The following is a 21,770-nucleotide window of genomic DNA, read 5'->3' on the forward strand; positions in this document are numbered from 1 at the left end:
CTACGTATGTCCGTGCGGAAGTAGCGACCGTCACAAACGAAGGTAAGATTAAAGAGTGTGTGTGTGTGTGTGTGTGTGTCCCCTAGATTACAACACAAACTAATCCTGAGATTTGGGCCTGACATTTAAGTTGGGATCTTGTGTCTTGTCTTCCAGAAAAAATGAATCCCTTTAAAGAGGAAGAATTTTTGTGCCATTTTATTGAGCTCTATGAGGACAAGAAAAACCCGTGGGAGGTCAAACACCCCCTATATTATAATCGGGATGTTAGGAAGGCAACACTGGGCACACTTTTAGAGTTTGTGAAGACTCGACTCCCCCAGGCAGACCTCAAGTTTGTGGACAGGAAAATAGGTATCTTGCGTAACATGTATAAGCGGGAACACAGAAAAATCCAGGAGTCGCTCAGATCCGGGGCAGCAGCTGACCAAGTATATGTACCCAAGTTGTGGTATTACCACAAACTGCAATTCCTGGATGAGCAGACCGAAGCCAGGCAATCACTTTCCACCCTTCCCCCCACCCTTCCCTCCAGCCTTCCCTCCACTCTTCCCTCCAGCCTTCCATCCACTCTTCCCTCCAGCCTTCCATCCACTCTTCCCTCCAGCCTTCCATCCACCTCCACCCCAGCTGAGGAGTCCCAGGATGAACTGGGCCTTTTCACCATTGATGAAGTGGATGCGCCCAGCTTCAGCCAGGTATACTTTTTTTTTAGATTTGGGGATTGTGTAAATGTTATTAATGATGTTAAGGTGTTAATTTTGAAAGTGCTTCCTAAAAAATAACTTCTGCACAAAGAGTAATATGTAGATATATCACTAGACAGTAGTGGCCAAATATATACGTAACTTCAGATCTTGTTGATCATCTGAAATAATGGTGTGGTCAAATAGATAGCCTTTACTATTTTGTGTAATTATATTTGAAAGTTAGGAGCTAAAAATTGTGTGTGATTGCATAACAGAAAATTACAACTATGTCCCTTTTTTTACACAGGATGACCTCAGCCAGGAGGAGGCCTTGCCCAGTGGGAGAGAGGAGGAGGCCTTGCCCAGTGGGAGAGAGGAGGAGGCTGTGGCTGGGCCAAGTAGAAGCCGCACAGAGTGTCAGGTGCCTCCCCTCCGCATTCTCCACAAAAGGCCCAGTAGAATGACACCAACAGAGCAGGAATCCCTAGACCTCATACGGGAAGCAAGCCGGATCCTGAGCAAACCTCCCAATGCAGAGGAGGCGTATGGCACCTATATAGCCAGCAGATTACTGGAGTTGGAAAAGGGCCAACGCCTCCTCTGTGAGGGTCTAATTTTCCAGGCTTACCAGAAGGGCTTGAGAGGGGAGCTTACTACTACAACCTATCTAGCAGATGAAGCCAATCCTCCTCCTCCTCCTCCTCCTCCTCCTCCTGCCCCAAGTACACCACCAGAGGCACAACCTCCGAGGAAGGCTGCAGAGAAGCGTGGAGGGAAGGCTGCAGAGAAGCGTGGAGGGAAGGCTGCAGAGAAGCGTGGAGGGAAGGCTCCACGGAAGAGTCGAAAGTGATTGCCTGGTTTCTGTCTGGTCTGACTGTGCTCCCTGTGCTCCCTATAGTCGCAAGATACCTATTTTCTTGTCCTCAAACTTGATGTGTGTCCTGGGGGACGAAAGGCTTCCCAGATTCTAAAAGTGTGTCCAGTGTTGCCTTCCTAATTTTTGTGGGAATAAAATAAATACATTTTGGTTTACCTTACATTCTTGCCTATGTCTTTTGATTAAAAAACGCCATTTTGTTTGGGAGTAGGCAGGTACAGGTCGAAAAGACTATGGGGTTGATTTGAGAAAAGCAAATAGTCTGTGCACTTTGCAGAGGGCAGTTGCCCTCTGCAAGTGCAATTGCTCCAGAGCATCAGAAATTATTTAAAAGCTTGACTTTGCAAAGAGTACCCAATCCTGTGCAAGTAAAAGAAAAAAAAAAAAATCTATTTTAAAATTTTAAAGTTATGGAGATCTGGCTGTTACAAAATATTAAATTAGTCATGGCAGGAGGATAAATCATGAAGAAAGAAGTTTGTGAGAACTCTGTGTGAATATAAAGCAGAAAAACAACTTCATTCCTCTCGCATTATCGATTCTAAAAAAAGGCTGTATTAAAAGACGACAGAAGAGGAATGTGCTAGCTTCAAGACGAAGGCTAGTTTTACCAGACCGAGCGCTTCCGTCTTGTAATTGCTTCAGAGCATGCGTCAGTTTGAGTTCGTCGGACTAGCACACAGACGATCGGTTTGTCCGCTAGAAAGAAGAGTCCGTCGGATAAATTTTAAACAAGTTTCAAATCTAATTCCGTCCAACTTTTGAGAAAACAAAGTCCGCTGGAGCCCACACACATCGAATTGTCCGACGAAATCCAGTCCGCCGGGCAAAGTCCGCCGTAAAGTCCGCTCGTGTGTACGCGGCATAAGTATTCCCCAACTACGTTAATGAAGTTGGGATCTATCCACACATTTTTCTGCCACAATGTCCTGAAATGTACCCATTGTGTTCACAACACTATGCTTCACTTCTTCTGTACATTCTATTTTGTAAGAGGCCAAAAAGTGATGGGCAACAGCAACCAAAGCATCTCGTGGCCACCTTTGGAACCAGTCCATGGTACACCCAGAAATAGGACCAGGGAATTTAAGAGCTCTGGTTCTGAGTTTTTCCCCAACTGGAGAGAAGCAAAGCACCACATGCAAGTTACTGTGAACACGAGAGAGGAAGTAATCGTACAGGTTCTCAGCAGTGGGTATTCTTTCTTCATAACGGGAATTAAATCTTGTGTGATTTCATCAATCTCATCCCTTGCAAACGGGTTGGACACTTCTCCTGAAGCCAGCACATTATTCATGTGCTCTAGAAATGATCCGTCCTTAATCTCGTTGTCTGTAAATATGAAAGTTATTCCTTTTCCTTTTTGCCCAGCTGTACGATACAACAGCTTTAGGTCATCCAGAAGATTATTTGTTTCGCAAGTTCTATAAAAGATAACATACTGTTATAAAAATCAATCTGTTATGAATGCATACATTTAAAGCATGAACAGGTTTTTTGGCTCGTGGAAAAACCAACTTAGATTTAGCACCACATCCCATAATTATATAGAAAAACAAGAGAGGTAATGGGGATTTTTAAGGTGCAAAAGAATACATCAAATATATTATTAAAATTTTTTTTTATTTTATATTTTGAATAACAAAATAAAAAATATCAATAAAAATGGTAAGTACAATAACAACAGTAATAGCAAGACAGCACTGTAAGATGGATTCCCAACATGTTTCGCTCATATATCGGGCTTCTTCAGGGGATGCTGTCCCGTTGGAAGTACAAGCCTTCTAACAAAAAGAACAAAAAAGAAAAAAATATATATCACAATCCATTAACTTTTAATTATATAACATTGACATTTCTACCCTCAGTGTCCCTTCCCTCTGAAATCAATCTGAGGAACACTCTACACCAACTAGCAGCAGTGAAGGAGGCATCAAGAGTTGCTCGCTTCTAAGTATTCCCCAACTACGTTAATGAAGTTGGGATCTATCCACACATTTTCCTGCCACAATGTCCTGAAATGTACCCATTGTGTTCACAACACTATGCTTCACTTCTTCTGTACATTCTTTTTTGTAAGAGGCCAAAAAGTGATGGGCAACAGCAACCAAAGCATCTCGTGGCCACCTTTGGAACCAGTCCATGGTACACCCAGAAATAAGACCAGGGAATTTCAGAGCTCTGGTTCTGAGTTTTTCCCCAACAGGAGAGAAGCAAAGCACCACATGCAAGTTACTGTGAACACGAGAGAGGATGTAATCGTACAGGTTCTCAGCAGTGGGTATTCTTTCTTCATAACGGGAATTAAATCTTGTGTGATTTCATCAATCTCATCCCTTGCAAACAGGTTGGACACTTCTCCTGAAGCCAGCACATTATTCATGTACTCTAGAAATGATCCGTCCTTAATCTCGTTGTCTGTAAATATGAAAGTTATTCCTTTTCCTTTTTGCCCAGCTGTACGATACAACAGCTTTAGGTCATCCAGAAGATTATTTGTTCTACAAGTTCTATAAAAGATAACATACTGTTATAAAAATCAATCTGTTATGAATGCATACATTTAAAGCATGAATAGGTTTTTTGGCTCGTGGAAAAACCAACTTAGATTTAGCACCACATCCCATAATTATATAGAAAAACAAGAGAGGTAATGGGGATTTTTTAAGGGGATTTTTAAGGTGCAAAAGAATACATCAAATATATTATTTAATCTACGTTAATGAAGTTGGGATCTATTTATAAGAACATCAATTTAATGTTACAAGCAATCATCCAGGCAGCACAAATTTTCCCTACGTTTTCTCTAATACTGTGACTGCCTGCTCCATCTAGTGATCAAAGATCTAAGATTTATGTCTGTGAAAGTCACTGTACAAAACAATATTTTGTAGGTACAAGGACTGTAGTAAATGTGTACAGTATATTCAGTGCATAACAAAATAATCTAGAATACCATTTTGGATGACTGTGGAACACTACATTCCACTGTGACAATTAACCATGCTGGGGAGCAGAACAATACATATGCAATCTGTAGCCTGGAAGCAGATGGCCCATGATTTTTTTGTACCCCTATCAAAAATCTGGGCCATGTTCCTCAGGGGCCTGGATCAAGAAATACCACTGGGCATAATCGATCCAGCGTTTTAGAGGCACCATTGTTTATATTTCTCCACCAGTGATAGATCTTTCCTAGTTCTATGTTACTTGCCAACAATAATTTTAGAAAAGAGAGAGTCGAATGAGATTTGAGAGACCAAACATCAAATCAGACAGAAAGAATGAAATAAACAGGCCACGAAAAATGCAAATTCCAATGAAATACCATGTCTCTGCGCTTTTTCCTTGTTACACAGGTCAAACAAGGTCTCATGAATAAAAATCCTGAAAGGGGAGTGTCTATGATAAACAAAGCAACTTCTCAAATGTTGCTTTTATTTTCTAACATGCAATACATAAACAACACAGAGACATCTTTATTCCAGATATTCTACACAAGGCCCACGTGGCTCTGCATGTGGCCTCTCCATAAAACATGAAACATCTGATATAGTATTTTAAAAAAATCTAATTTTTGAATGTAACAATCCTATAAATAACTTTAGCTTTTGGTAATATTTGAGAGAGGAGAAAACCATATGTTTAATATATTATATATAACTGACTATATTAAGTGAAAAAAAAATACAAGCTGCATTGATTTAAAACCTATTAACATGACATACATCAAACATACCTGTCTTCATGAGGTTGGACAGATTTCCTACATTTTCGTATTTTTCCCCATATATTGCTTTAAAGCCACTGATGAAAGACAGATAAGATTTTGGGGTGACATATGTCTGCTGTCTGTACCTTTCGAAATATTCCACACATTTTTCTTCCACAATGTCCTGAAATGTACCCATTTTGTTCACAACACTATGCTTCACTTCTTCTGTACATTCTTTTTTGTAAGAGGCCAAAAAGTGATGGGCAACAGCAACCAAAGCATCTCGTGGCCACCTTTGGAACCAGTCCATGGTACACCCAGAAATAAGACCAGGGCATTTCAGAGCTCTGGTTCTGAGTTTTTCCCCAACTGGAGAGAAGCAAAGCACCACATGCAAGTTACTGTGAACACGAGAGAGGAAGTAATCGTACAAGTTCTTCGTGGGTATTCTTTCTTCATAACGGGAATTAAATCTTGTGTGATTTCATCAATCTCATCCCTTGCAAACGGGTTGGACACTTCTCCTGAAGCCAGCACATTATTCATGTACTCTAGAAATGATCCGTCCTTAATCTCATTGTCTGTAAATATGAAAGTTATTCCTTTTCCTTTTTGCCCAGCTGTACGATACAACAGCTTTAGGTCATCCAGAAGATTATTTGAAGATCCAGAAGATCTATAAAAGATAACATACTGTTATAAAAATCAATCTGTTATGAATGCATACATTTAAAGCATGAACAGGTTTTTTGGATCGTGGAAAAACCAACTTAGATTTAGCACCACATCCCATGATTATATAGAAAAACAAGATGAGGTAATGGGGATTTTTAAGGTGCAAAAGAATACAGCAAATATATTATTTAAAAAAAAAATATTTTTTATTTTGAATAACAAAATAGAAAATATCAATAAAAATGGTAATTACAATAACAACAGTAATAGCAAGACAGCACTGTAAAATGGATTCCCAACATGTTTCGCCCATATGTCGGGCTTCTCCAGGAGATGCTGTCCCGTTGGAAGTACAAGCCTTCTAACAAAAAGAACAAAAAAGAAAAAATATATATCACAATCAATTAACTTTTAATTACATAGCATTGATCATTAAGAAATGCATAACAGAACAGTGAATTATATGCACATGTGTCTCCGATCTCAGGGCAGCATCCCCTACCTTTATCTCCTATAGTAGATCACAATGTTACCGCACCTCTCCGGACAAATATCTGCGCCAAAGGGACCAAATGTGACAGGCGGCCACAGGGGGAATAGAAGGACCAGCTATAAAATGTATTTAAGAGATATCAAAAAATATATATATGTCAAGTGGGGAAATTAATTCCCAGACTGAAACAGAAATAAAAAATCAACTTACAAAAATTAAATCTGCAATAGACTTAATTCCACGGGATTCAAAAAAGGCTGTCAGTAAACTCCAATATTGGTCTTCAAGACTATTCAGAGAGTAGAAAAGAATATAGGCAAAACTATTAATTCTCAGAGAGGCAAAACAGCCTGCACATAAGAATGAAAGGATAATTTAACAGTAGAAATACAACAAACTATATCAGTTTTAATGGGGAATTGATACCCTCAGCACATTAACCAGAAGTAGTCATAAATCAACTCTAAATGTCACCAGAAGAGAATAGAAGGAGCAAAAGATGTACCATAACATTAGAAGTTTGCAAGTGATTACCTGATATTAACTGACAGTGCATTTGTATCCCAAGGGCTCCAGCAGCGTGTAATTGCTGTCGCCGGCGGCCTTATATAACCCTCATCCGGTCCGAGGACCGGAAGCGGACGTAGAAGCTGCGTCGCGCGAGCCGCGTCATTCTTGTCACTCCGTCCATCATCTCCGGGTCCTAAGGGTCGGCTGTGAGGACAAGGGATTGATTCTCTCTGGTGGTGGGAGGGGAAAATTGTCCATGTAAACATGGAGAAATCCCCTAGGGAGAGAGGGGAAGTCAGACGAACAACGCATGAGCAGTGCAGTAAACCGGGCGCCCTGCAGCTATGCAGGGACGCCCTGGGTGTCCATGTAATCGCCTATATTACACAAAGGGTCAAAGGCACAGAAATCTAAAAAAAATGTGGAATCGGGTAACTACATTTAGGGAGAAATATGGTCAATAAGATAAAGCAGCGTCCGAAGTGCGAAGACACGCTTGTATTTACAACAATAATTTTCATTACATACATTAAGCAGGTGTATATGTATAAATACAACAACGTTACCTGCAGGATAAGTATTAACAAAAATAAATATTTTGAATGTATAAAATATTTCAATCTTCAACAATTACTCATGTTAATATATAAAAAAGCAGACCATTTGAATGAACAAATTGTAGAGTAACTAATTATATAATTCTAGTGCCAATCAGATACCACTAAGCGTGCCAAAACGGGGGGGGGGGGGGGGGGGGGGTAATGATGTTTAGACCCATAGCTGCTGAGGAGGGAAGGGACATAAAGAAGACAAAAAAAATAGAAAGAAGGAAAATAAAATAGAAAAAGAAAGAAAGGACAAAAAGGAAGTGGGGGAGGGGAGAAGAGAAGAATGAGAAAGGGAAGGGGGATGGGGCAAACAAAGAAGGAAAAGAAAATAAGGGGAAGAAACAAAAGGAAGAAATAGTGAAAGAAGATTAGAACTAAAGCAAAAGGAACAGAACCAGTGGGTCAAGGGGAGGCAGTAATGCAAAAATACAATGCTTACAGGAAAGGTTTGTAGCTTAACATTTCATTTAGCTCAGGATAAGCTGTGGCTTTCAATAGATGAATCCAACGTGATTCCAATTGTAATAACCTTTGATCATTACTGCCTCCTCTGACGTCAGTGGGGATATGCTCTAAAGCCATAAATTTTATAGTATCCAGTCTAAATCCATGGAATAGTCCAACATGGCGACTAATTGGAGTTTCCATTCTACGTTTTCTAATGAGATACATGATCATTAATTCTTTTGAAGAAAGGACGTTTTGTTTTCCCGATATAAAAACACTTTCATGTGCATTGCATCATATATACAACTCCAGGGGTTTGACAGGTCAGTCTATGTCTAATTGTATAAATACAATAATTCGGTAGTTTAACTTTAGTATCATTTAACATGAATCGTCAGATATCGCATTTCCTACAAGCCATATCATAAATATATCATCAATGTAACGATGGAAGGTTACTATCTGATCTAGATATATTTTATTATCTTCCCTGGCAAATAGGTCTCTCTCCCACCCCCCCAGGTACAGGTTGGCATACGATGGTGCACAACATGTCCCCATCGCAACCCCCTGCACCTGGAGGTAGTGCGAGTGACCAAACATAAACACATTCCTTGTCAAAATGATTTTCAATAGTTCCAATATAAACTCATTATACTTATCAGCAGTATGGCCGCTGATATGTTAACATAAAAATATACTCAATACCAATGGTACATCACCCCACTGGCCCCTCCCTTCAATACAATTTACTTACACTCTCGACTCCATGGAGCGTCTTAGGAAGGAAAGCTCACCTAAGGGGTCTGGTCTAATATTTGAAGGTGCTCCACTGCGCTCCGTAAGCAGCTTATCCTTCACTTCCCTCCTTATTCTGTCAACTAGTGACTTCCATCGAGTCTGCAAAGCCGCCACTGACAAAAAAGAAAAGGTACATTAAGCATTTTTGAAACTATATACAATATAGGCATAAAAAAAATTATATTCAAGCACACATATGCACTTACTTTGATCTTTCTTCATGCTATGGCTCATTGCATCCCAGTCCTCCGTTAGTCTGCAGCAGATTTCATTCCAGTTGTTCCTTTTGGAGACACGGTCCCCATGTCGAGGGTGAGACAAGTCCCAAATTGCAGGGTGCATTTGCACTGCAGCAATGAGCTGCGATTGAGAAACATCTTTTGCCATTTTGCTTCCTGTCCTGTATGCACAGGAGGACGACTCGACAGATGTGTCTGCAGCAAGAGAGGAGGTGATCTGCTAAAGAGGGGTGGATGGGAGGTCAAAGGTTGCTTCCTGTATGCACAGGATTTCCTGTAAATTTATTTTAAGCTCCGACTTCATAAAAACGCCAAACGCTAATTAACGGCCGTTTATGCGCATTTATCGGCGTTTGGCATTTTTTTTACCCTTTTTTGGGCGGTGAAAAACGGCACTTTAAACGCGATTTTCTGGCGTTTAGAAAAAAGCCCATAAACTCCATTGCTCATTAAGGGGTTGTAAAGGTTCATGTTTTTTTACCTTAATGCCTCCTATGCATTAAGGGGGAAAAAACATTCGACGATTAGCGGCCCCCTAGCCCCCCCCCCACCCGGTTACTTACCTGAGCACTCGAAATTCCCACGTCGAGAACGCGCTTGATGTCGGTCCGGTCTTGTCGGCTGTTCTTCTCGGCTCTTCATTGGATAGATTGATAGCAGCGCAGCCATTGGCTGGTCCAAAAAATAGGGTTCCTTTAAAAACACTTATAAACGCAAATGCAGCTAAACGCGGTACCGGCATTTAGCCACGTTTAGCATCTGAAACATGGAAAACTTTTGCGTCTGAACCCATTTTTTTGCTTCTGGAAAAACGAGGTTAAACTCAACTGCCTAAACACACCAAAAAACGAGACTGTGTACATGGACACATAGGATAACATTGAATGAGTTCAGGGGCAGTTGAAAAAAGTGTCCAACTGCCTCTGAACGCGTGATTAACAGCGTCTCGTGTGCATGAGGCCTAACTGCTTCATTGTATTGTTGCATGAACATGTCTAGCCCGTTTGATCATTGTTCAAATGAAGGGACAGGCTCAAAGATTTTAGGTGCTTCCAAATCTGCATCATCTGGTTCATCACCAGTAGCTTCTGGTGCATCTCGGAAGAAGACTACAAAGTAGGACTCTTTTGGTACACTCTGCAACAGCTCTTGTCCGTGATCTTCTGAAGCAGTCTAAAAGTAAAAAAAAAAAAGTTTAGAGAAAAAATATCTGGTTTATTGAAAGCCCCTATCTCCTAAATATAAGTAGCTTTAAAATTTGCCAAAATAAAAGTAATTTTTTTTTTAAAACCTCAGCTCCAGCTTCCAACACTCCAGGAAAGTGCAGGTGAAGTCACCATGCCTCACTGCTGTCACATGGGAAGGCTAGGCTCTCAAAATCCAACAAAAGTATACCCTAGCCCACTACAAATGCCATCTATGGCCCATCTTGTTCCTGACTATTTTTTTTTAAGCTATTTATATTTGGGAGATAGTGGGCAATCATGTTCATAGAATGTGCAAATGAAGATGAATGGAAATGGATACAACCATGCTTTTTTGTTAAATGCCACGTAATTATGAACTTATGGCATTTTTTTTAACAGGAACTTGACAAATGTTTATATATAAAATCACAAATAATGCTCTGAAAGAATGTTCTAAACCTGTTCCTCAGAGCAACTACTACCACATGATGCTTATGGGAACATTAAATGAATAGTATAAATTTACACATCATTACCTTATGCAGAGTATTCTCGAACCAGTCCTTATCTTTCTGGTCAACAAACCTATCTGCACTCACACATGTGCATTCATGTTGGAAAAGTGCCACCATGATGTCAGTGCTGCGACAGACCTCTGATGTAACTGTCAAGATCCCCTGCCAAATACGGCTCAAGTCCCGCAATGTAAAGATGTAATGGAATTTTGCTGGGGTCGGTAACATCTGGAGAATGGAATTAAATACAATTCTAAAAGAATATATTATCCATACATAGCAAAAATATGGCAAGAAGACATTATTCTACCAAGGTGAGAGTGTTTTGAATCTTCTTCCAAAGACGGCATATGTACATTAGTTTATAATATTTTGCCTAGTGGGTAAGCTGACTGTACACGTGGGTGGTGATCCAGTAGTAAACGTAACAGTAGAAAGAAGGACGGCGCCCTCTAAGTGCAGCGTGTTTTTCAATGAATTTATTACAAGTAGATTAAAAACACTCACATGAGAGCAGGTATATTCCAGCATTATTGGCAATGTACAAGTTCCTCCGCATGTTCCCGAATGGTGTGTGTCTCATGGGCCGGTGTGTCCTGTAGCTATCTGGTGATACTGTATGCGCACAGCGCTTCCGGGTGGCTGGGACACAGGTCGTAGATGCTCTGTGATGCTCCGCGATGTCGTGATGTTGTCACATCCGGGAACGGGGTCGGCGGGCAGTGCTTCACGTTCGGAGAATGCATCCTCCTTCATCAGGCTGAATGTTCGAATAAAAAAATAACAAATTTCAACTAAGACGAAAGAAATTATAGCGAATATAACGAATGAATTTGACATGATTCGGTGATTCGTTAAAGATCTAATGAAACAAAAGGTCAACTCAAAGTAAATCTTACAGTCCAATCAGCTGATTAATTTTGTGCTGGAGGTTGGATTACTGGCAAAGTGCATTCCCGAGAACTGAGTGAGAAGGATGTTGTATTGTATTTGAGCAGAGGAGAAGACATATTGTCATTGTGTGTGTTAATGGATTCAATAAACAAACAACTTTCGAAACTACAAATCATTATAACGAATATATACATACATAAATATCGAATTTCAACTAATACGAAAGAATTTATAGCGGATATAACAAATGAATTCGACATGATTCGAGATTTATTATATTGAATATCAACACTCTACAAATAATAACAAATTATCCGAAAACAAATTAATGTAACATAACGAATATAACAGAACGAAATAATGTATTTTACGAATGACAACGAAACGAAACGAAATTTCCCTATTGTGCACAAGTCTAATGAACATGGTTTCTAATTTTAAAATACTTTAAATATATATCACTATATACTATTTTATAGTATATACTTACTAGAATTATATGAAAGCAACCGATGGGATCAAGGAATGACATCTATATAAGACATATGTACAAAAAACATTATTTATAAACGATGTATATATATATATATATATATATATATATATATATATATATATATATCTAAATAAGGAAAAATGTATATCATAAAGGGAATGACTATTGTATTAAAATTACTGTTGTACATATTCAGACAAATTATTTAAGATAAGAAGGGGGAAAGGTTTAAGGAATTAAAAGATTAAAAAATAATTGTTATTAAAAAAATTATTTTATATAATATGTAATATAAAATATAACATATTATATATAAAAATATTTTAAATGCGGATCTTCACACAAGATGGACCAATGCTTGGTAAAGATTTTTTCCATTTTCTTAAATCTGTTGTGAAATTGTGTGACAAATCTAACAGGTTGAATAGTGTCATCGGTATTGGTTTCTCTCACGCCCCTCACGTTTATATATAATATGTAATATAAACATAATATTTTCAGAATGTATAATGCGCTAATATTAACCTCCCAATATAACACGGTGTGATCTCTTAATGATTAACCAGTGAATCATATGCAAAATAATCAAATGGAGCCTATTATAAATAACATAACATCCTTCACCATAACAAAATCCTATAACTAAATATCAATGTGATAATAAATTATTGAACACAATTAAAAAGAGAAAAATAAAAATGAGATATATTAATGTGATGAACCACAGTGCACAGGTATCTCAATAGGACAGCATACTGCTGTGAAAAAATATAACGTCTTTGGTGATTTGATGAATATAGACAGGTTTCAATGAGTAATCCCCAGTGATAGCTGGCTTGCTCATATATTCAGCTGCTCATTAGCATGGGCTGGCTTCTGGCTTTCAAAGAAATTCTGCAGTATGAAACAACAAAAAAAGAAAGACCATTGCGCAGGCAGTGTGATATGTAATCCCTATAAACTAAGGGTAAAAATTCACTCACACTTTTCAGCAGAATAAATCGCATATGATAAGGTCAGTTGCATACAGCTAACAGCTGGGATCTCCTCACATGCCAACAGTGTACACACAGCACTGCTTGTCACTGGGTCCTCCCGACCAGTTTTATCACCAGACACTTGACTTTGAAAAAGGGACAAAATAGTTGCATAGAATAATTGAACGTTTTGGAAAGTAAATACCAACAGGATGACTAAAGTCAACCCTCTGAGGGGCTGACCATGGAGCCAACATGAAGACAGCCAGGATCCAGTGATATCTAGTCATCTTGGTGAGTGTACACTCTCTAGAGTAAGATAAAGGACATGAAAGGACAAGTAAGTGAGCAGAAGGTACAGGAAGAGAATGGAGAGAAAGAGAGCAAGGAGGTAGGGAAGGGGAAATGTGGGCTAAATTCCCTACAGACTTGGGTACAGGTTAGGACATGCAATTATTGATAGCTTAGACTGGAAGGTTCCACAAAGGGTAAGGCATAGTTAAGCTACAGTTCTCAGGTTTTGAGAAATGTCGAGTTAGAGTCCTTAAGGAAGCTAGACATTTGTTTATTAATCATCAGTGTGGTCATATGGTCTTTGACTTCTGAAAGGGGACCAAGGATTTCTTTCAGGCTTTGGCTGTCACCTGTTTGGCTGCCAAAAATAAGTAGATGGCCATTTTCTGTTAATAGGAGAAGAGGCCTAGGATTGGGCAGTGTAGTAAAGCAAACTTGGCATCCTCAGGGATTATTAGGTGAAACTGAGTTTGACATAGTCCAAAGATTCTAGACCAAAAAACATCACCACAATGTCCACAGCCTCTGAAGCGTCTATCACTATAATTTGGGTTCACATGAGCTATGCGGGCAGGCACCCAGTACCATCCGAAGAGAACCTTGTATGCTGATTCTAGAATTGTCATGTTTGCTATATTCGACCAGGCTTTGCACCAAGGTATATAGGGGTTGCATGATCTCATTCTATGGCCATTCAGCATAGCGTATATAACATAAATTAGTCTAGGTGATCTGGGAGAGTGTAAACAGGTTTGTTCAAAACTAAAGGCAAAGTCTGAGGTTTAACGTAACGCCATTATCCAGTCTGCCAGTTGTAAATATCAATAGAATTCTGAAGAGGGCACTTCTTAAATGTCTTGTACAGTAGCCCCTTAAGGCTCCACCTTTTCAAATAACGTTATATTTATGTACTGGCACTTGGCTGCATTATAGGAACTTAAGCTTCAGTTTATCTGGCCTTACAATGCAACCATTCCTCAACATGAGTGAGCTAGGAAATGGCAAGTAGTTATACAACTGAGAATTCACTGTATTTAGCTGAAAAGAGTAGGTGGTAAAAAGAAGACAGATATGTAGTTAACAGAGTTACCTAAGATTGGTATGGAGGTCACTAAATTCTTGGCATGTAAACTAGAGCATGGCGCAGAAATGTAGTTAGAAACACGGGTAATGTCAGGGCAGTTGAAAAACTGGCAAGGACAAACCATATGATCAAGCAGTCAGATCCAACGAGTCCAGCAGATCAGAGGTCATGACAATGTAGGTTCAAGGAAATCAGAAGCAGGAATGTAGCAGGGTGTAGGAAGACTGGAGCATGTACAAATGAAGGCATCATGGAGACAGCAGTCATTGCAAGCTAATACAAATATGGACCAATCGGGAGATATACACACCCTTCATGTGCACGGCTCATGTTAATGGATAAACAGGGCAGGTTTGCTAAGTCCTAATACCAGATTGTGCCACAGAGAGAGAAGCAACTTCCAGATGACTGCCAAGCAAACCCACCACAAGCAGGTTCCTGATACTATAATTTCATAGTATCTCATAGAAAAAAGGAGAAAAGGATTAGGGACTTTAAGGAAGCCATGACCTGGTAAGGTTGTGTATTTCCATCCCTCGGGACTTTGAGTGAAATCATGGTCCCTTATATAACATCAAAAGGGGGGAGCACGGGAAGTGGGACTTTAAATGAAGCACATGGTTGCGAACAGATAAATAGGTGAACACTGGGAATTTATTGGTAAAAGTTGATTAAGCATGTAGACAGTGTTAGCATTGAGGTATACAATAAACATGATAATAACAATAGACAAAGTGATAACATGGAGTCTCATGATGTAACCACTGATGTAAAGTAAACATTATACATGATTAAAACCAGTATTCACGATAAAAACTCAAAGTCTTGAGCTAAAACGGGTAACAAATTCCCTAGGTCACCACAAATGAGGTTGTGTACAATCATAATAAAAGATAATGCCTGCAGGACCTATGGCCTCGCTCAGCCTGTAGAGGTAGGGGTTTCATAATAATGATGATAGGTTGAAGATGAAATTTAGGGTACACGGCATCTAATAGCTCAATGCGTTTCGTGCCTAATAGGCAACTCATCAGAAGAATGCGCATGGTATGGCTAAAAAAAATATATAAAAAGGATATAAGCATATAAAATATGTATATGGAGATAACGGTGGGGGTAGGGTGTTAAACCCCCAGTTTGATGATAAAAACTTACTACTGGTGTGTAGGTTGATGATGTGGTGGCGAGGCATAGCATGGCTCCAGGAGACACCTCCAACCGGTGGGCCGTGGCGGACGGTTTATCGGGGGCAACCCACGCGGACGACCACCAGACGTTTATGGAAAACAACGAGGTAACCCTATGAGAATGTGGCGCCAGATAAGTGTGAGTATGGGTGTCGCAACAAGTGAAAGGGTGAGTAGCAAAGGACAGAGCCCGTGCACTGAGATAGATGGTGCTGGAAGGGAAAATGACCACAGAAGCACCTGTGCAGTATACAAAGAAGGAAGTACCGTAATGTGAAGCAAGGTCCCCAGTAGATACCTGGGAGAAGGAGTGAAACAGTGGTGAACAGTGAAGAGCACATGGGGTTACCCCATGGTGACTAGGTAACCATCATAAGATTCCAAGTGGATTAAAGTACATAGAGGGTCTCGAGTGCCAGGACCGCCCAGAGGAACCTCCATATAAGCGCCACCACGATACTGCCCACCAGCGTCACGCCATGTGGCAGAGGGTGGGGGGAGTATCTCATAGAATGAAACAAAAAGGAAGAAAAGAAAATGAAGGCACATTAATGACTGTCCTGGACAAAATTATCTGTTTGGTTATGCTTTTTTAAGAAAGTTACAATAAACTTCAAATGTACATATTACACATGCTATGAAAAACACTGTAGTCTTTTATCTAAAATTTCAGCATGTGGTACAAAGATGACTTACTGTCATGAAAGACGTCCTGTTAGTTCAGCCGTCGGCGGAAGATCGGTTAACAGAACTATTGTCAGTAGAACCAGAGGACGCGTTCGGAGACGCGTTGACACGAACGGACGCATGCGGGTGCGCGCTAATACGAGCGGGTGTACGCGGGTACACGATGAGACGAACGGGCACGTACGATCGGTACTCGGGCGTGCACGTGTGCACGCGGCGGCGCGCAGACGTGCGGTGTGACAGCTTTTGGCGCCATTAGGCCTATTTAAAGGTGCCTGTCAGCATGCTTCCTTGCTGTCCGGTCTACAGCGTTCCCTGTGACCCTAAGCTTCCAGTATACCTGTTTACCTGATTCCTGTTACCCGGCTCGTTCCTGACTTCTCCTGTTTGCTGCCAGTCCCTGACCTCGGCTTGTCTGACGATTCTCCTGCCTCATCCTTCAGTTATTACCTGCCTGTCTGTTGCCGACCCGGTCCGTGCCCTGACTACTCTCCTGGTTCCGTTTTGTACCTGCTCTGCTTACCTGTGTTTTGACCCGGCCTGTCTGACTTCGTTAAGTGCTTCCAGTGGTACTACAGAACACCTCCCTGCTGTTTGCTGGTTCGTGGGTGTCTACTAGCTTCAGTGCTTCTCTATCCAGTCAACAGTTCCAGTGTTCCTGCCAAGAGTTCCGGTTCATCTACCAGTTGTTCCAGTGCTTCAGTTGTACTACAGAACACCTCCCAGTTGCCTGTTGTTCCTGAGTTCCTGTCGGTGGATCCAGTGTTCCTGATAGTTCTTCTGCTGCTGCACCAGAGGTCCGGATCAACCCTACACCTGCCACTTACCAAGCACTTGTGGCCCCCTGCGCTCTTGAGTCCCTGTCTTCTCTATCAGGGGCTCTCGAACCAGAGGCACACGAGAGGCTACTCCTTGCATTCTGGGCTCCACCACCAGGTACGTGACAGTACCGGACAGCCATGTCTGAGCCCACGCAGGGAGCCTCTCCTATGGATGAACTCTGCCGCCATCTTGCTGGACTTACCCAGGCAGTAAAGAGCCTACAAGAAGGCTACACCCAGCTGGAAGGCCAAGTCCAGGCCCTAGCAGCTTCTACACCTCCAGTATCCGGGACTTCTGCTTCACCATCAGTGGTCATGTTGCCGCCTGAACCCAGGGTCCCCACGCCTGAAAGATTTTCGGGTAACCGGAGCAAATTCAGGTCCTTCCGCAACTCATGTGAGCTCTTTTTTGCCCTTCAACCAAGGACTTTCTCCCTGGAAGCCACCAAGGTGGGGTTCGTGATCTCGCTGCTGACCGGCGAGCCCCAGTCCTGGGCCCATCGCTTGTTAGAAAAGAAAGACACCTCACTTGATACTCTGGATACCTTCTTTCGGGCTATGTCATCCCTATATGAAGACCCACAGCTGACTGCCACGGCAGAGACAGCCTTGCACACCCTACAGCAAGGCCGCAGACCTGTTGAGGACTATGCATCAGAATTCAGACGCTGGAGTTCTGATACAAATTGGAACAATGCCGCCCTACGGTATCAGTTCCGTATGGGCCTTTCAGAATCCTTGAAGGATGAACTAGCCCGAGTGGGCCTTCCTGAGACTCTAGAGGACCTCATAGACCTTTCCATCCAAATAGACAGACGCCTAAGAGAACGACGTACAGAGCGATCTTCTGGCCCTGCTCGTCCTGTCTGGATGCTGCCCCGGGTGCCTAGTTCTCCCCACTCCGCTCCTCCAGCTTCTACTACCATGACTTCAGATACACCAGAACCAATGCAGCTGGGACTCTTACGGCCATCCCTCACTCCTGAAGAGCGTCAACGCCGTCGGGCTGGTAACCTGTGCCTATATTGCGGGGAACCCGGACACTTTGTACGGACATGCCCGGCCAAGCTTCGTAAGTGCCTCTCTGTTTCTCCTGCTCTTACCCCAGCTTCACTGAATAATATGTCTCACCTGGCTGTCCCGCTTCTTTTACAGCTCCCAGGAGGGAATATACCAACCAGCGCTATCATTGATTCCGGGGCCTGCAGCGGCTTTATAGACTTGTCCTTCGCTTCCAGACATCATATTCCCATCCGGCCCAGGGCGAAAGGACTTTCAGTATATCTGGCCGATGGTTCTACCCTCAGATCAGGACCAGTAACCCAGGAAACAGTACCCATGCTCACCACCATTGCTGGCACTCATCAAGAGCTACTTTGTCTGGACGTCATTGAATCTCCTCTATTCCCCATCATATTGGGCATGCCTTGGCTCAAGGCCCATAATCCACAAGTTGATTGGGCCTCAGGGAAAATTGAATTTCCTTCCTCTTATTGCCACCAACACTGTCTACCAGAAGTTACTCAAGCTCCCTCTGCCCTGTTGTGCATGGAAACTGATGCCGAGACCCGTCAAGTTGTACCGGAAGTCTACCATAGCTTTCTGGACGTTTTCAGTCAAAAAGGGGCCGAGACCCTTCCTCCCCACCGGCCATATGACTGCACGATTGAGCTTCTCCCAGGGGCAGAGATTCCTTTTGGGAGAATATTTCCTTTATCAGAGTTAGAACTAGGAGTATTAAAAACTTACATTGACGATAATCTTAAGAAAGGCTTCATCCAACCTTCCACATCTCCGGCAGGAGCAGGAATCTTTTTTGTGGAAAAGAAAGACCATTCTTTGCGCCCTTGTGTAGATTATCGGGCACTCACTAAAATTACAATCAAGAACCGCTATCCCTTACCATTAGTGCCAGAACTTTTTCAGAGGCTGGGGTCTGCAGTAGTGTTTTCAAAATTAGATCTTCGTGGTGCCTACAACCTTGTCCGCATTCGCAAGGGAGACGAATGGAAGACTGCTTTCCGTACCCGGTTTGGGCACTTCGAATATTTAGTTATGCCTTTCGGACTCTGTAATGCTCCTGCCACATTTCAGCATTTTGTAAATGACATTTTCAGAGACTACCTTGACCTGTTTGTTGTTATTTATCTAGATGACATTCTAATCTTCTCTTCTTCCCTAGTTGAACACCGTGAACATGTCAGAAACGTTTTGACCCGACTTCGCCTGCACGGCCTTTACGCCAAGCCTGAGAAATGTGTCTTCGAGCAGGAGAGTATTCAGTTCCTTGGTCTTATTATCTCTGTGGAAGGCATCAAAATGGACCCTCAGAAGGTCTCCGCCATTCTGGACTGGCCCGCTCCCACTGACAAGAAAGGGATTCAACGTTTCGTGGGATTTGCGAATTTTTATAGAAAATTCATCAAGGGATTCTCCACCATCATTGCTCCCATTACAAGATTGACCCAACAGGGCCTCAAGTTCCACTGGTCTACGGAAGCTCAGATGGCCTTTACTACACTGAAGGATCTGTTTGTCTCAGCTTCAGTTTTAAAACATCCTGATTCCACGTTACCCTACATCCTGGAGGTGGACGCTTCGGAGATAGCGGTTGGTGCAGTACTCTCCCAAAGACAGGGGCCTAGGGCTCTTCTGCACCCAGTCGCTTTTTTTTCCCGTAAATTATCAGAAGCAGAAAGGAACTATGACGTGGGTGATCGAGAATTATTAGCGATCAAAGCTGCGTTGGAGGAATGGCGATACCTGTTAGAGGGAGCAGCCCACCCGATTCTTGTTTATACAGATCACAAGAATCTTGAATATTTAAAGACTGCCAAGAGGTTGAAACCACGACAGGCCAGATGGGCACTGTTTTTTACTAGATTTTCTTTCCATATTACCTACCGCCCCGGGTCAAAAAATATCAAGCCTGACGCTCTGTCACGGATGTACAGCGATTCGGAAGCACCTTCCCCACCAGATACCATCTTGTCCGCAGGGAACTTTCTGTTACTCCAAGGGGATCTACTGTCACAGATTAAGCAAGCCTCCAGGAGCGTTTCTGCTCCACCTGATACAACTCTACAGGCCAGAGATGATCTTCTGTGGTTTAAGGATAGGATCTTCGTACCTCAGGAGGTGCGAACGGCAGCTCTTAGTTCTTGCCATGACCATATGTTAGCTGGCCACTTTGGAGTACATAAAACATCTGAACTTCTTCAGCGCACGTTCTGGTGGCCATCATTAAGAAAGGACTGCAAGGACTACGTGGAAGCATGTGTCACCTGTATCCAAAATAAAGGTAGCAAGTCTAAGGCCTGGGGCCTGTTAAAACCACTATCTGTCCCGGAGAAACCATGGAGGATGATCTCCATGGATTTTATTGTCGAGTTGCCACCTTCTGAAAGTTACACTACGATCTTCGTAATTGTGGATAGATTATCCAAGATGGCACATTTCTTACCAATGAAAGGTACTCCTACTGCTGTTGAAACTGCCAGGACATTTATTAAGGAGGTGGTGAGGCTTCATGGCATCCCTGCCAATATTACTTCCGATCGGGGGGTACAATTCACCTCGAGGTTTTGGAGAGCTCTTTGTGAATCCCTGAAAATTGATCTTGCCTTCTCTTCTGCCTATCACCCCCAAACAAATGGCCAGACGGAGAGAACGAATCAGACGCTGGAGCAGTATCTGCGCTGCTTTTCCTCGTTCTCCCAGGATGATTGGGCTCCGCTTCTTCCCCTTGCCGAATTTGCATACAATAACTCTGTTCATTCCGCTACAAAACAAACACCATTTTTTGCAAATTATGGGTTCCATCCTCTGTTCTTGTCCACTAACATTCCGGAGTGTCCAGTACCAGCTGTTCAAGAAAACCTAAACTTCTTTGAATCGAATAATAAGCTTCTGCAAGAGACTATGGCAAGGACCCAGAACTACAACAAAGAGGTGTTTGATAAGAAGAGAAGGGGGGAGCTTGATCTTAAACCTGGAGATTTGGTTTGGCTATCTACTTTGAATCTAAGATTGGCCTGTCCTTCCAAAAAATTGGGTCCCAAGTTCGTGGGTCCTTTTCCAGTGACAAGAAAAATTAATAATGTGGCCTACGAACTAAAGCTACCAGAATCATTCCGGATTCATCCGGTCTTTCATGTTGCCCTACTCAAACCCGCAGTTCCTGATCCTTTTGTCAACCGGAGGGTCAATCCCCCTGAACCCGTGATCATTGACGGAGAAACCGAATATGAGGTCGAGTCCATTCTGGATTGTAGGAAGAGACGTAACCAAGTCCAGTTCTTGGTAAAGTGGAAGGGGTATGGGCCTGAGGAAAACTCCTGGGAGCCGGAGTCCAACATCCATGCTAGGAGATTGATACTTGCCTTTAAAAGATCTCATCCAAGTAAGATGGCACAGTTGGGCATCCGGAGGCTGCCCCTTGGGGGGGGCAATGTCATGAAAGACGTCCTGTTAGTTCAGCCGTCGGCGGAAGATCGGTTAACAGAACTATTGTCAGTAGAACCAGAGGACGCGTTCGGAGACGCGTTGACACGAACGGACGCATGCGGGTGCGC

The 21,770-nt window shown here is 42.2% G+C and overlaps 1 protein-coding gene across 1 annotated transcript; it reads right to left on the reverse strand.

Moving 5' to 3' along the window:
- Positions 1-10,027: 10,027 nt before the first annotated feature.
- Positions 10,028-10,984, reverse strand: LOC141146092 (dynein axonemal heavy chain 5-like). Its single transcript, XM_073632845.1, has 2 exons — positions 10,778-10,984; positions 10,028-10,227 (listed from the first exon to the last, which is right to left on the reverse strand). Exons 1-2 carry the CDS (start codon positions 10,982-10,984, stop codon positions 10,063-10,065), a joined length of 372 nt encoding a protein of 123 aa, XP_073488946.1. The 3' UTR covers positions 10,028-10,062.
- Between the last annotated feature and the right edge of the window lie 10,786 nt (positions 10,985-21,770).

Source organism: Aquarana catesbeiana, linkage group LG05, assembly GCF_042186555.1.
Source record: "Aquarana catesbeiana isolate 2022-GZ linkage group LG05, ASM4218655v1, whole genome shotgun sequence".
NCBI lineage: Eukaryota > Metazoa > Chordata > Amphibia > Anura > Ranidae > Aquarana > Aquarana catesbeiana.

What these genes read in the sequence shown, in the direction of transcription:
- LOC141146092 (XM_073632845.1), bottom strand. Translation starts at nt 10,984, where the DNA reads ATGTTACCGACCCCAGCAAAATTCCATTACATCTTTACATTGCGGGAC. An exon ending in TCGAGAATACTCTGCATAAG is followed by an intron (nt 10,228 to 10,777) that starts GTAATGATGTGT and finishes TTTTACTTTTAG; the next exon opens with ACTGCTTCAGAAGATCACGG.